At 39.3% G+C, this 15,122-nt stretch overlaps 1 protein-coding gene across 1 annotated transcript in view; it reads left to right on the top strand.

The window, feature by feature from the left end:
- Nucleotides 1-15,122, top strand: part of GLIS3 (GLIS family zinc finger 3) — a 430,025-nt gene that overhangs the window by 297,668 nt on the left and 117,235 nt on the right. Inside the window, exon 6 of the mRNA XM_075597019.1 lies at nucleotides 3,875-3,985. Within this exon, the coding sequence (XP_075453134.1) occupies nucleotides 3,875-3,985 (111 nt within the window). The remainder of the gene's footprint in view (nucleotides 1-3,874; nucleotides 3,986-15,122) is intronic.

Raw genomic sequence — 15,122 nt, forward strand, 5'->3', positions numbered from 1 at the left:
AAAAGGGTTTTCTGTAAGAAAAAGACACCCACATAGTTGCCAAGTGCATTTCAGGAAGACTCCTTAGTAATCAGTATTCCAGCCTGAGCTTAATTTGCTGCATGTAACAAAGATACTGACAGGACACAATACATTTGCAGTGGCAGGGGCAGGAGTTGACAGATGGATTACTGTGAGGGGGGCACTTCAAATTCGCCACATAACACACAATTACTGTATAATGTTACTGGTGTGTTTCCAAAGCACAAAATGTCCTTCCTTTTGTCTGATGTACTGCCGTTTTGTGTTCTCTTAAAAATCCACCGGGTCCTATAGAGAGATGTTTTGTGATGTGACATGCAAAGGATGATCAGTCATCAATCATTTTTTAATAAGATTATATATATATATATATACTGTATATATATATAAAAAAATATATATATATATTTATATATATATATATATATTTATATATATTTATATATATATATATATGCAATGAGTCTTATTTTGTTTTTTTGCTTCATTTCTGACTTACTGAAATTATTTATTCTAACGAGTTAACCCCTGTGGTGCACATCGGATAATTACACACAAAAATATAACAAATAAGCATGAAAATAGATAAAGAACATGTCACTTACATGTAGCACAAAGAGAAATTGTTCCGTCCAAAGACAGAGGAGAACGAAAGATCCCAGTTGTATGCACACGTGATGTTTATATAATGCAACGAGATAGCAGAAAAGTACACCAATCTGATAGTGTAACCTGCACTGGTAAATAGGTCCCCTGTCCAGTTATTATTCAGGAGAAAGGTTAGATTGTATTTAAAATGTTATACTTTATCAGGTGCTCAATTGCACCACTTAAAATATTATGGGACAAGAGAGAGTATTACAACTCAAAAAAGAAAAATAGTGGTTGATAGCCAGAGGGCCCAGGTTCAATGTAGCCTTTATAATTGGACACATTGGGGTATTGTTTAAGAATTATGGGACATAGTTACTTGCATCTATCAGATCCCCTCTAGCACATAAAATAGAATGGATGAATAATCATGTTTATTCCTTGAAACACAGTCTAATACAGATTTGTGTTCCATACCTAATGTATGTTATCTGCCTCATCTCCTTAGTACCACCCTACTCCGCCATATGTAAAAAATCATTTATAATGATACACCATTTCACCCTGGTGCGCGCAGATCAGATAGGGCCCCTGACTTACACACTGCACCTCGGTAAGGTGTCAGAAACCACTCAGGGACCACTTCGTATTGGCCACGTTAACCCTAAACATCCTGTTCTTACAACAAGAGGGTTTCCTGATTTTGCTGAGTCCTTGGAGCCCCTGGGTGTTACACAACACCTCAGTTAAGGTGTAGCGAGTGCTCTGAGGTCCAATCTAACGATAGATTGCTGCCATACACAACTGAGGCTCACTAAATAGGGACAATACTCACTGCAACAGTCACAAACGTTGCCGCCTAATGAACAATTATTCTCACACTTCTGCCTAGATACTAATACCAGTACTATAACTGGTACATTTCAAGTAACTGGCTACCTAACCCTAATGTGTCCAATTATATTGAACCTGGGCCCTCTGGCTACCAAGCACTATGTTTCTTTTTTGAGTTGTAATACGCTCTCTTGTCCCATAATATTTTAAGTGGTGCAATTGAGCACCTAATAAAGTATAGCATTTTAAATACAATCTAACTTTTCTCCTGAATAATAACTGGATAGTGTAACCTGCACTGGTAAATAAGTCCCCTATCAGATAAGTATACTATACTGCTACCGCGTTGCATTATATAAACATCAGGTATATGCAGTTTTGTGTGCATACAACTGGGTATTTCGTTTTCCCTTGTCTTCGGAAGGAACAATTTCTCTTTGCACTATATCCATTATTTCCCGTAGTGCACCAAACCGCAACCCTTATATCGGCAGAGCGGGTAAGCTCTTTTGTTCATATTAATTACATTTGTCAGAAATAATTTTTATGTGCCTAATTACTTTCTATTTATATATGTTGTATATACAGTCAAATCAAATCCCTGATCCTTTAGTCATCTGAATAGACACTCAATAAATAACGATACGTCTCATTACTTAACTAATTACCCCTTAGTGAATTAGACTTTGTGACTGTAGTTATACAAATCTACCATAAAAATAAAATAAAAAGAAGCAACATGATCATTTATTTTGAAAGGAGACCTGGTTGATATCAATTAATTTTTGCCATAAATGCTTGAAAGAAGAAATATTGTCAAAATGGAAGAAAAAATAAATAAAAGCTGATATAGACGTACATTTAATCAGGATAATGAAGTAGATGTCATGGGCTGTGTTTCTGCCGAAACTCTCGACGTATATATATATATATATATGTGTGTGTGTGTGTATAGATATATATATATATGTATATATATATAATCAAAAAATAAATAGATGATACCGTTCTGTGGCTAACGAAATGCTTTTATTTGTGCGAGCTTTCGAGATACACTGATCTCTTCTTCCGGCGATGTTACAATGAATGAAGCAAAAGGTATACTTAAAAACAGTGTCTCTTGGAATGTTATCTGTGCTGTTCCTTCCCCCGGTGTGGATGTGTTTTATGACTAGAGGTGTCAAAAGGTTACTGAAAGCAAGTGAAGAAAGAGTGTGTATGTGTATCAGTGTGAATAAAAATGAGTGGAGAGCCCACAGTATATACAGTGCTTTACACAAGGTGTGTGTGGAGTGGGAGTGGATATAAATGGTGTGGGTGGGTGTGGAAATGTGAGAGTTTGTAGCACAACTAAAAGTGTGTGTGGCTACTTAGTGGTCCCTATTGGTGTATAGGGATGGAAAAACAAGGAGTATTAGTATGTGTGAGAGACAGCTGTGTGTGCATACATATAGCACAGTATGTACAGACATGGCCTTTAGCGCTCATGGGACGAGAGTTCACTACTGTCAGTAATGACTCATAAAATTTCGATCTCTGTTTAGGCCACTGCTAAGTGTCCCGAACAGTTGCATAAATTTGTATTCATGCAACCGTCTCTCTTTCGGGGTTTTAAGATTACCTTTGAGTATGGCAACCCTCAGATCGTTCATCTTATGGCCAGAGTCAGAGAAATGTTTGAAAAGCAAACGAAATGCTTTTATTTGTGCGAGCTTTCGAGATACACTGATCTCTTCTTCCGGCAATGTTACAATGAATGAAGCAAGCAAAGGGTATACATAAAAACAGTGTCTCTTGGAATGTTATCTGTGCTTGTCCACTGTTTTTAAGTATACCCTTTGCTTTCTTCATTCATTATAACATCGCCGGAAGAAGAGATCAGTGTATCTCGAAAGCTCGCACAAATAAAAGCATTTTGTTAGCCACAGAACGGTATCGTCTATTTATTTTTTGATTATTGAAGCTCGGCTAACATGGTACTGATACCTCTACATGTGTATATATATATATATATATATATATATATATATATATATATATATAGCTTTGCAATACATCGCATCTCAGGTCTGAATTACGTGTTGAGCCTTTGGTATTCTTTATAAAAAAAAAAAAAAACGTTTTCCTAACTTTTCCAGCTACTTCCTTTTGTCTTTCCTCGGCTAACCTTTTCTTCCCCTTTTTTCTGTCTCTGTAGCAGGTTTCCTTTCTAAGCCTAAACAATGTATTCTGGATTTTCACTGCTGCTTGTTATAGACAGCCGTACTAATCTGCTGTATCTGATCTTGCTAATCACTCCTTGAGCAAACGATTCCTATCTGTGTAAGTACAACTGGGAATGTTCATTGATAGCAAATGTGAGGGGGAAAAACTGTCCCAAGTAAAGTAATGCGATTGTGGTTTTTCTCCGTGGCCTTTTCTTGCCTAGAAACCTTACGCCTGTCAAATTCCCGGATGCAGCAAACGATACACTGATCCCAGCTCGCTGAGAAAGCACGTAAAAGCCCACTCCTCCAAAGATCAGCAGGCCAGAAAAAAGGTAACGTTCACACACAAGGTTATCTGATCTGAACGTAGACTTTACTCCTTTTAATTGTTACAGTGGGCAGAAAGATATTGATAAGCAATAATTCTCAGACTCCTCTCTTCTCAAAAGAAGCGGGGACCCCCACACCACTGCAGTACATGCATACAAGTGGCTCAGTATATAATCCTACTGAGGTCATCAGATGACTGCTGGCAGGGCTGCCGACAGATTTCCCAGAGCCCATGTTTCCAACTGGACTCCCTGTGTTGGCGGCCTGTGACCCATCCGGCCCCCCTTTCTCTTTCTCAAAAGCCTCTTTGCTCTGTCGTCCCCCTCTCTCTGTCTCACTCTCCCTCCCTCTATTTCTCTCCCCTTCTCACTCTCACACGCCCCCTTTCTCAATACCCCCCCAAATGCCTCCTACATCTCCCCCTTCTCATTCTCCCCATTCTCACATTCTCTCCCTTCTTTCTCCCCCCATCCCTCACACTCTTCCCCCTCTCTCTCACTCTTCCCCCTCTCCCTAAATTCCCTCTCTTTCAGTCCCCTCTGTCTCACTTGCCTCTTTCTTTCTCACTCTCCCCTCTGTATTCCCCCATCTCTCTCACTCTCCCCTCTCTCTCTTTCCTTTCTCTTCTTTATCTATAAGCTTTCTCCCTACTTTTTCTCTATTCTCGCCCTCCTAATTCTCTCACCTCTTCTCTCACCCTCCACCCTCACCCCCCTTTTTCTCCTTTACCCCCTCTCTCCTGACCACCCTCACCCCTCATACTCACCCTCATCCTCTCTTACTTATACCCTCCTCTCTTACTCACACCATCATCTATCACTAAGTCCCGACCTTTCTCTCTCCCCCTTTATCTCACCCCACTTCTCTCCCTTCTCCCCCCTCTCTTCCCCCTTTTCTCCCCCCCCCCCTTTTCTCTCTCCACCCTCCCTCATTTTCTCTCGGTTTCTTCAGTCAATCCATCCCATGTACTTTAGGATGGTCACTCCAAGGCTACTCCAAGGACGGAGGAAATAGGGCCCTGTGGCACAAACAGGCCTGAGCAGCCAGACGCGGAAGTTGGGCCCGATCTTTGGCTGAGCCGAACAACCAGCATCGGCTGGCCGGCTCTCCCCCCTTCAGTGCATTTAAATGCAATTTAGTTATTTAAGTCATTTAACATCTAAGTTAATATTATTGCTGCATTTTTATTGGCGTATTGAATAGACTGTATAGTATGTAAAACATTTTTAAAACCACACTACTATTGCTTTGTCAACAACAAATATAAGTGATGCATGTTCATAAATGCTAAGTTCTATAAGCTCTGAAGCAGACGATTGCACCGCTGAAAGCTTCCATTGTGATCCTATAAACTCTGCTCCGGAGATTATAGCGTCATCCACTAATAATGTAATTGAATTTATGGATGTGTAAGCACGTGAAGGCTTATTCAATAAAGTGTGATGGCGCTGATTCAACTTTACCCCATGGAAAGTCCCAATCAAGTCAATAAGTACCACTGTCCTATATCTGCGAGTGCCAAACACCCATAGGGTCATGAACACTAATGTTTTGTCGTTATTTGGAAATACAATAGCTCTGGAATGGATTACCGGTACATTGGCAAATAAGCAAGATGTGGATATGTAATTAAGCTCAACAGGTGGGCCACTGTTATCTTCCTCTCTCTGGTAGAATAATGAAATAAAGCTTTTGACTGGTGCATTAAACTCTGACAGTATAATTGTGAGGGATACACGGAGAACCATGGCAATAGACTTGTTACCATCACAATAGTGCAGTAACAAAAACTGATCTTACTATCCCAGAGTCTACTTTTAATCATATACAGTATATGTGTGTGTGTGTGTGTGTGTGTGTGTGTGTGTGTGTGTGTGTGTGTGTGTGTGTGTGTGTGTGTGTGTGTGTGTGTGTGTGTGTGTGTGTGTGTGTGTGTGTGTGTGTGTGTGTCACTGTAAGTGTTATTCTAATTTAGAAGGCATTACCTTCATTCTCATCATGTTCTACTTCTTACACACCCAAAGCACTTGAATGGACCACCTTCTTAAAAATCAGAATTCACACTCGAGAGGATCAAGAGGTACAGTACTGTAAAGTAAAGTTAGTTAAACAAACGGAATGCTCTGCTACAAAAATGTGATAAATGTAATGACGAAAGCTCTGTTCAGTAAAGGCAATGTTTGAAATGTAGCATTGTAGCAGACAGATCAAAACTTAAAAAAAAAAAAAAAAAAGCTCATATCTCATAACACACAATGTTGTTCCATTTAATCGCATTTAGTTGACTTATACCTGACTGTTAGCTAACATTGAGCTTTGGAATTTGAAATATTTCTAGGCAATAATAATAAAAAAAAAAAGTAAGAAACATTAAACCTTTTTAGGACAAAATAAAGATTATTTATGGCTTTAATTAAATAGAAAATTGGCATAAGGTCACAAGGGGCTTTTACACAACAAAATGGGAATTCTTCACAAAAAAAATAACCATAAAAATTCCAAGGTGATAAAGGCACAGTGAAATAAATAGCTCCAACCCCGCCGGGACTGCTGTGCGGAAAAGATTGAAACCTTTTGCTGTCACAGCCTGTTAGTCATGGATTCATTTAATATGTCCTGCTTATAATCCTTTCTAAAAGTTCCCAAAACACCAAAGGACGTTTTTGTGAAGGAGAGTAATGCAAAGAAATGATATTACTAGTTGTATTAGGCTCACTCTTGGTCCTAAAACGTAGGACATGTAAAGCATATCTCGGGGTCCTAAAATAGCAGGAGGACCCCACGCATGTAGTCCTTCTACTCCTCAATATCTTCTGATCTGGCCACTTTGGGGGTCTGGGTGAAGAGCCCTGGTTTACTCACTATCGATGCTCTAACTTCAGGGGGGGGGGGATATGAGTATTTTTTTAAAGAAAAATGAAATTGTAGGGTTGTAGGGTTGTAAATAGAAAAAGTAGCAGTACTGTGAGAATGTAAATAAAATAAGTAGTAGGGCTATGAGAGTGTAAATAGACAAGTAGTGATAGCAGCACCATTACAATATGACGACTGAATGGTCAATCCTTAAGTGTAACTACAGTACTGCATTCTAAATGCTTTTGACATGAAATAAAGTGTCTTCATTCCTTTTTTTCCCCCTTCATTTTCTGAATGTGCAAACGTATTTATGTCCGCCAAAATTATGTGCACAGCAATAAGCACTGGGCAATAATAAATATAGAAATGTAAATGTAGACGTTAATGGTTAGCAATGAATATGACATCTTTTGTTTCTCCCATCCTCCCCTTCCACAACATTGCTTTGCACGGATTCTCCTCTTCAGGCGTTTATTTGAATGATATATTATATACAGCAGAAGCCTCTGAAAACCCTAAAATGATAGAATCATAGGTACTATTTGAAGCAGCCATCCCTGTTCCTTAATCGGGAAACAGATTTTGTTCTTTCTCTTGAGTGCCCTATCTGGTACAGTATCTTCGTGCCATTCGTACCTTGACACCTACAGTAGACCTGAAAAGTAGGGTACTAGAGAGGGGTTAAAAGTAGAGCCGCGGATTGGCCAGTTCCTTTGAGCCGCGGATCTCCGTGGATTAGTCTTCAAAGGGCAGATTTTTTTCCCCTAATACTGAAAGTCCATCTGACGGATTTGGAATCCGAACCTGCAAACAGAATCTGAATCTGTCAAATGGAGCAATAATAGGGGGGTGAGGAGTATATGCCAGCCATGCAGGAAGTGGGAATGTCACTATGTAGACCTCCGTGTTTGGATTTTGTTGATTCAGAGCTCCGAATGTTCTGTTGAATCCGATCTCTGGTTCAATTTGAATCCGATCTCTGATTTTCTTTAAATCCGAGCCCCATAGTCCGAGCGGGCTAAAGTGGATGAAATCCGACTTCGCAATTCAGTGTGCAGATCGGATTTAGCCTGAAAAGCTTGGGGACATCTGTGGATCAGATGCTGAGAGGTCCGCCCATCTCTAGCTAAAGGAACAATCCATGCAATACCTTACATATTTTTTTCTTAATAAATCAGTTCTATAGTATTAGATAATACTTACTACCTTTTTATTTTATTTTTTTAAATTGAGCTTTTAATTCCATTTTTAAGGAGTTTTAATATACTGAGCATCCTTTGGTGTTTATAGCAGGTTTTATCACATGTCCCCAGCAGTGCAAGATGTGTAGGAGAAGGAGTGGCTCAGTGAGCAACGACACTGACTGGCTTTGAAGCAGGGGAACTTTGTTCAATTCCCGGCGTCGTCAGCTCCTTGTGACCTTGGTCGCTAGTCACTTTATCTCCCTGTGCCTCAGCCACCAAAAACAAAGATTGTAAGATCCACGGGGCAGGGCCCTGTGCCTACAAAATGTCTCTGAAAAAGTGCTACGTAAAACTAGCAGCGCTACACAAGAACAGACAATTATTATTAAGATTAAGATCTTTGCAACACTTGCAATTGTCGCCAATTTACTCAGCAGTTTAAGCTGCAAACTGTAACAATAGATAATGTTACCTTAGTAATATGATAATACATTGTAGCTGCTGAGTTACACTGACAAAGGCAGCCATTAAGTGAGCCCTGTGAAGCAGGATTTTGCTGATCGATCACGGGAGAACGAATCGATCGGCAGCTTAGGTAATTTGTTTTCAATAATGGTAATCAATGGCTGCATATTTTAAAGTAAAGTTTCGATTGGTCTGCCTCTTTAGAGGGCATGCCAGGAATTTCCTTAGAAGCCACTAAACAAAAATATCAAGAACTACTTCATCCTCTGCATTTAATAAAACAAGGGTGTGCTTTGTTAATGAGTCTGCATTGATACAAAGTTAGATTTACTGTAGCAACAATGTGGAAAGGAAGGTTTGTTAAAATTTAGTGGATCACTGTCTCATGTTTTAGCTAAGCAAAGCTGTACCAACAAAGGAGGCATTTGCTTGCTCACTGTATGTGAAATGGATAGTTTTGCACTCCTTGTTTATGTGGAGCTTGTTTCAGCTATAACATTAGAGAATGCTTTGGAAGGCTGAGGGGTCACTGAGCAGTGCCCATAGTAACCAGGAAACAATTTTTCTGGAGAGAAAAAAAAAACTGCTGTAAAGAGTAAGTGTTTTAATCCTTAACTTTAATCCCTTTACTTCCTTCTCAAAATGAAATATAAATCTTGCACCGTGGTGTTCTGCAATTTTCTTCCCCCCTATTCCCCCCCCCCCCCGTTTGAAAGGGATGTTGGCAGCAGAGGATTAGTAATGGACAGAAGAAGTGCTTAAGGAATTTAAATCACATAATTTGTTGGAAAACTTTTTGAGAGTGACAGTGACCAGTTTCCATTGAGTGCAAAAGTAATGAAGGACAAAACATACTTTGAAAGTGATTACAGACGATTGTGGGCTACTGGTACCCTTTGGTCTTTTGTTATGAGGCGAGTTTGGCATGACACAAGAAATCAGTTACTGTGCTAAAAATCAGGTAAAGAAGCACAGTCATACAGACACATTTTAAGACATATCCTTCCTTTGATCTCAGACGCAGGGAAAATATAATATGCCCGTAGTCCTGGCTCTTTTTACCACAATGTTATTTTTGTCACGATGTAGGTATTACAGGAATAGGCTTCCTCCGGAGTGTTTAGTGGTGTGGTCTGAGCATTTACAAGAAGGCTGCAGTTTGTTGCTTCCTTAAAGATGTTGGAAGCTGTTGTATATGTTACAGCCTAACTCTCCCAAAGAGTTTATACGATGTGGGTAACCACATCTGAAAATGTAGTATCAGGGGATCGTGAATAACCAAAACACAGCTTGCAACAGTGGTGTTATCACTTAGAAATACATGGAGCACACGTGAGAAAGAGGAAGGAAAGAAGGTGCCCTTGTACTGTACCTTGAGTTTGAGGTGGGATGACACTGTTTTATTTACAAGATGATCGTTCTCTCTTTTGTAAAGAAAATGCATTTCATTAAAATCTCCATTTCTATTTTCGTAACCAAATAAAAGAGGTCCAAAGAGCTTTACGCCAGTGATGAATAAATGTCAAACTTGAGCAAAGCTGGCACCATACACCTACAGTACTTTTTTAAGGCACTTTGACCATTGGTGACAATGAGGGCCATTTTGGAAATGTGTCCTTATGTTCACCTCATTTGCTCTAGAGTACAGTATGTGCTTCAACTTGTGTTTTGGGAGAGTGCTCATTGGAGCAGATGTATACATTGTAATAAGATAAAAATATACACAAAGCGCACCAGGGATTAGTGTGTTAACTCACAAATAGAGATTGATAATAAAATCCAATTACTAAAAGTTGGAAGTTAAAAAGGGAGATTTATTCAGAGGTCAAATGACCACACACAAATAACAACACACCACACCACTAGGAAGGTATAACAGCCTCTCTACCACATAGAGACACCTTCCCTCCCAGTGACAGGACAAATTAAAACAAATCTCAAATGTACATATGCACACACATAATATTCACAATTCAGTCAGCCCCACAAATAAGCACTTAAATATGGTGCAATGCTACAACTTAACATGAAACTACACTGAGGGGAACAGGTTTAAGACAAAGGTAGAATGGGCAGGTTTACCGTGTGCAGACGCTGAAGATAAGTCCGGACTGTATCCACATACGGCATTGACACCTCTGCCCCAGCTCCCCCGCTTCCCTGCTCCAGCCAGCGAGTAAGCGCGTCAGACGACCTCTCATGACCTCAACGCATTTCGGAACAGCGTCCTTCGTCAGGAGGTCACGTTAGAGGTCACACGCGTATTAAAGCCCCAGCAACCACTGAGATTACTTCTGAAAGCCAGAGTCTTGGCATCCCAGGCGTGAATATATTTTTGTCGTTTGTTTGTTTGAGTCTACCCTTTATTGGGATGTCTCTTACATAGGAGCGTTTGGGGAGGTGCGCTACACACAGCTGCAAGGGGATTTTGGTGTCAAAAGAAAATATATATAGATTTCTTCCTCTGGATGCGTCACTTGTTTCTCCGTCAAGCCTGACGTGACATAAATGCTTATGACTATTTGTTTCCATCCTCAATGCAACCATCTGGAAGACACAATGTCACATCAAAGTATTCCACCTTGTATGTGTGATGTATTCCTTTCCTGTTTCAGTGATTTAGATTAATATATCATAATGTATGATTAGAACATAGCAAGCAAAAGTTGTATATATGTACGCAACTTTAATAGTTACAATTTATAACCCATAATATATATATATATATATATATATATATATATATATATATATATATATATATATATATATATATTGTGGCAGGATGACCGTGGTTAGTGAGGAGACAACACGACTCTTCTGGTGAAATAATATGCTGGTGGATTTATTTGTCCAAAAGTGTAACCAAAACAATGGGTACTCTGACCCTTTAAGTGCAATAAACGTAAACAAAAACCTATCCCCGGTCGGGGAACTGACTAAACAAAAGTGCAGGCTATCTACCTGGCTGACTAGCTAACCTAGTCCAGACCAACAATGTTCAACAACACCAGTTGGCGCCTTACCTGGGAGCTTTATTCCCCCTTGGGACAGGATCAATCTGAGCAGCCTGTGTCTGTCTGTTAACACTCCTCTGTCTTCTCTCTGTGCCTGAGAGAGACTGCTGCTCCAGAGGCATTTCCTCTTCCTGTTTTAAAGCAGGTGAGCTGGCTTAATTTGAATCACCTGTGGACTGCTTAATAAGCTGGGTTAACCCCTCGTCTACTGGAAAGCAGGCATACTGCCATCTCCTACTAATGTATACAGAGTCAATGACCCTGTCACAATATATATATATTAAATATATATATAACAAAACAAGCAGAAATTGAAGTAGCGCCTCTAAAAATCCTGATTAAAAATAAATTCTTAGAAGAACCAGTTGCTAATCATGAATGCGCTTAGCGGGGCGGCTAAATATAGGCTATTACACTATGATACAGACAATAAACTAATACAATAATAGTGCAATCTCTTGACAATATGACCCTATAAAAAATAAGTGAATACAAATCTAAAAAATGAGTTTAATATGTAAAAAATCGAAAAAATTGTCAAAAAATAAAAATGAAGATTAAAAAACCTTTAATACATAAAGTCCTGTTCCGATGGCATAGACTCCAGGTTCCTGCAGCCCGTTTCGAAGGGATCACCAGTCCCTAGTGATATCTAGAAAAAAAGAAAAAGAAAGAAACAGGCGCACACCTAGTGCATTACCATAATAAAAATGTATTAAAGGAACATAAAATCTATCAAATGCCCACTCACAAAGGTATAGCAATCAAAAGCGTGTATGAGATAGGCTCTCATGTGCCAGCAGCTCAAACATCAGCGTCCGGCTCAGGTCAGTGGCGTCGTCACGTGAACCTGGCGAGTAGATTTTTTGGTTGGGCGAGTAGATTTTTGGGTGATTTGTCGAACACTGTATATATATATATATATATATATATATATATATATATATATATATATTGCTGAATATTATTATTTTATAAATATAAGGCACAATGTATGTGCGTACACTTTATATTAGGTAAATATATAAATATAAGAATATTGTAGAATGCAGGGAAGTAGCGATACAACACAGCCATATGAGTACCAGCCATAAAAGTAAAGCATATGGGGATCTACGTATCAACGTGGAATAAAGTGTGTTTAGATGCACCTCTCTGTTTTTTGGAGCAGAACTGCGACACATGTAAGAACAGTTTTCTACTGTAAATGGGATGCAGAATGTTAGGCCACTTCAGATATAGGGAATTCTTTTGGGCAAATAAAAGGGGAAACGAGTGGCGCAGAGCGAGACACAAAATCTGACATATCTCATTGTAATATGAGCACCATGTAACTCCTCCCCCACTCCAACTACTGACACCCCCCAGGTGCAAGGTACTGTCAGACAGACAAGGCAAAGTTGGAGCAAGAGGCTTTGAGGAAATACGGGATGAAAAGGCCCCCCCAGTTTTGCAAAAAAATTGCAGTTTTGTGTAGCGACAATAGAGAAGAGTATCAGTATTTGAAAGAGCTTACAGTATTAGTGGTACAGTAAGTAGCTGCTCATGAAAACAGTCTTTCCCAAAAGCATTAAATAGAATTAAAAAAATACACAATTATTGTATTATAGGAATTGCTCCTCTAATAGCAGGGTCAGGATTGATAGGTTAAATGTAAGCTAATTACATTATTACTGTATCATATTTCTTTTACTTAACAACATATTTAAGACTGTGCCTAGAAGAAAATTGGGTAATTGTCACTTTGTTGTTGTGTGTAAATGAATTCTGATACTATTAGTCAAATTGATGAAAGTGCCGGACAAAAAGTATCCGATAATAACTTTCATAGGGCTTTGCGAAAAAAACAAACAGATTTATCTTCCACGAATAGAAAGTTTCACAATAGCTCTTTTGCTGCAGAAGTTCTTGCAACGTATTTGAATCAAGCCAATTAAATGAATACTTTGGGGGGGGGGCAGGTGGGGGGGGAGGGGTTTGCTGAATTGTTGGGTATGCTCCTGTAATTACAAGGCAGCAGCCTGCGATTGTGGGGGCAGCTGTAAGCCCCTCCCTGATCGCTTAAAAAAGCCTCCAGTTTCACGACTTACTTGACGCTACTGCTGCTGCAACCTCCACCCACTTTTCTACGTCAACACCCTTTAATTCTAGGGCTAACCCATATGTACGCTCAAGCCAAAAGTCTGTTATCATGTCTACATCTTCCCATCCCAAGTAGCATTATTCCTCCATCGTCCTATCCCAAGTCACATGATTTCTCCATGTTCCCCTTCCATGCCCCATCATTCTTCAATGCTCCCATCCCAAGCTGCAGCATTCCTCCATCTTCCCATTCCCAAGTCGCACCATTCCTCCAAATTCCCATCCAAGTCGCATCATTCCTCCATCTTCCCATCCAAGTCGCATTATTCCTCCATCTTCCCATTACTAGTCTCATTATTCCTTCATCTTCCCATTACTAGTCTCATTATTCCTTCATCTTCCCATTACTAGTCTCATTATTCCTCCATCTTCCCATTACTAGTCTCATTATTCCTCCATCTTCCCATTACTAGCCTCATCATTCCTCCGTCTTCCCATTACTAGTCTCATTATTCCTTCATCTTCCCATTACTAGTCTCATTATTCCTTCATCTTCCCATTACTAGTCGCATTATTCCTCCATCTTCCCATTACTAGTCTCATTATTCCTTCATCTTCCCATTACTAGTCTCATTATTCCTTCATCTTCCCATTACTAGTCTCATTATTCCTCCATCTTCCCATTACTAGTCTCATTATTCCTCCATCTTCCCATTACTAGCCTCATCATTCCTCCATCTTCCCATTACTAGTCTCATTATTCCTCCATCTTCCCATTACTAGTCTCATTATTCCTTCATCTTCCCATTACTAGTCTCATTATTCCTGCATCTTCCCATTACTAGTCTCATCATTCCTCCATCTTCCCATTACTAGTCTCATTATTCCTTCATCTTCCCATTATTAGTCTCATTATTCCTTCATCTTCCCATTACTAGTCTCATTATTCCTTCATCTTCTCATTACTAGTCTCATTATTCATTCATCTTCCCATTACTAGTCTCATTATTCCTTCATCTTCCCATTACTAGTCTCATTATTCCTTTATCTTCCCATTATTAGTCTCATTATTCCTTCATCTTCCCATTACTAGTCTCATTATTCCTTCATCTTCCCATTACTAGTCTCATTATTCCTTAATCTTCCCATTACTAGTCTCATCATTCCTCCATCTTCCCATTACTAGTCTCATTATTCCTTCATCTTCCCATTACTAGTCTCATTATTCCTCCATCTTCCCATTACTAGTCTCATTATTCCTCCATCTTCCCATTACTAGTCTCATTATTCCTCCATCTTCCCATTACTAGTCTCATTATTCCTCCATCTTCCCATTACTAGTCTCATTATTCCTTCATCTTCCCATTACTAGTCTCATTATTCCTTCATCTTCTCATTACTAGTCTCATTATTCATTCATCTTCCCATTACTAGTCTCATTATTCCTTCATTTTCCCATTACTAGTCTCATTATTCCTTTATCTTCCCATTATTAGTCTCATTATTACTTCATCTTCCCATTACTAGTCTCATTA

This window comes from Ascaphus truei, chromosome 1 (genome assembly GCF_040206685.1).
Source record: "Ascaphus truei isolate aAscTru1 chromosome 1, aAscTru1.hap1, whole genome shotgun sequence".
NCBI classification, from domain to species: domain Eukaryota; kingdom Metazoa; phylum Chordata; class Amphibia; order Anura; family Ascaphidae; genus Ascaphus; species Ascaphus truei.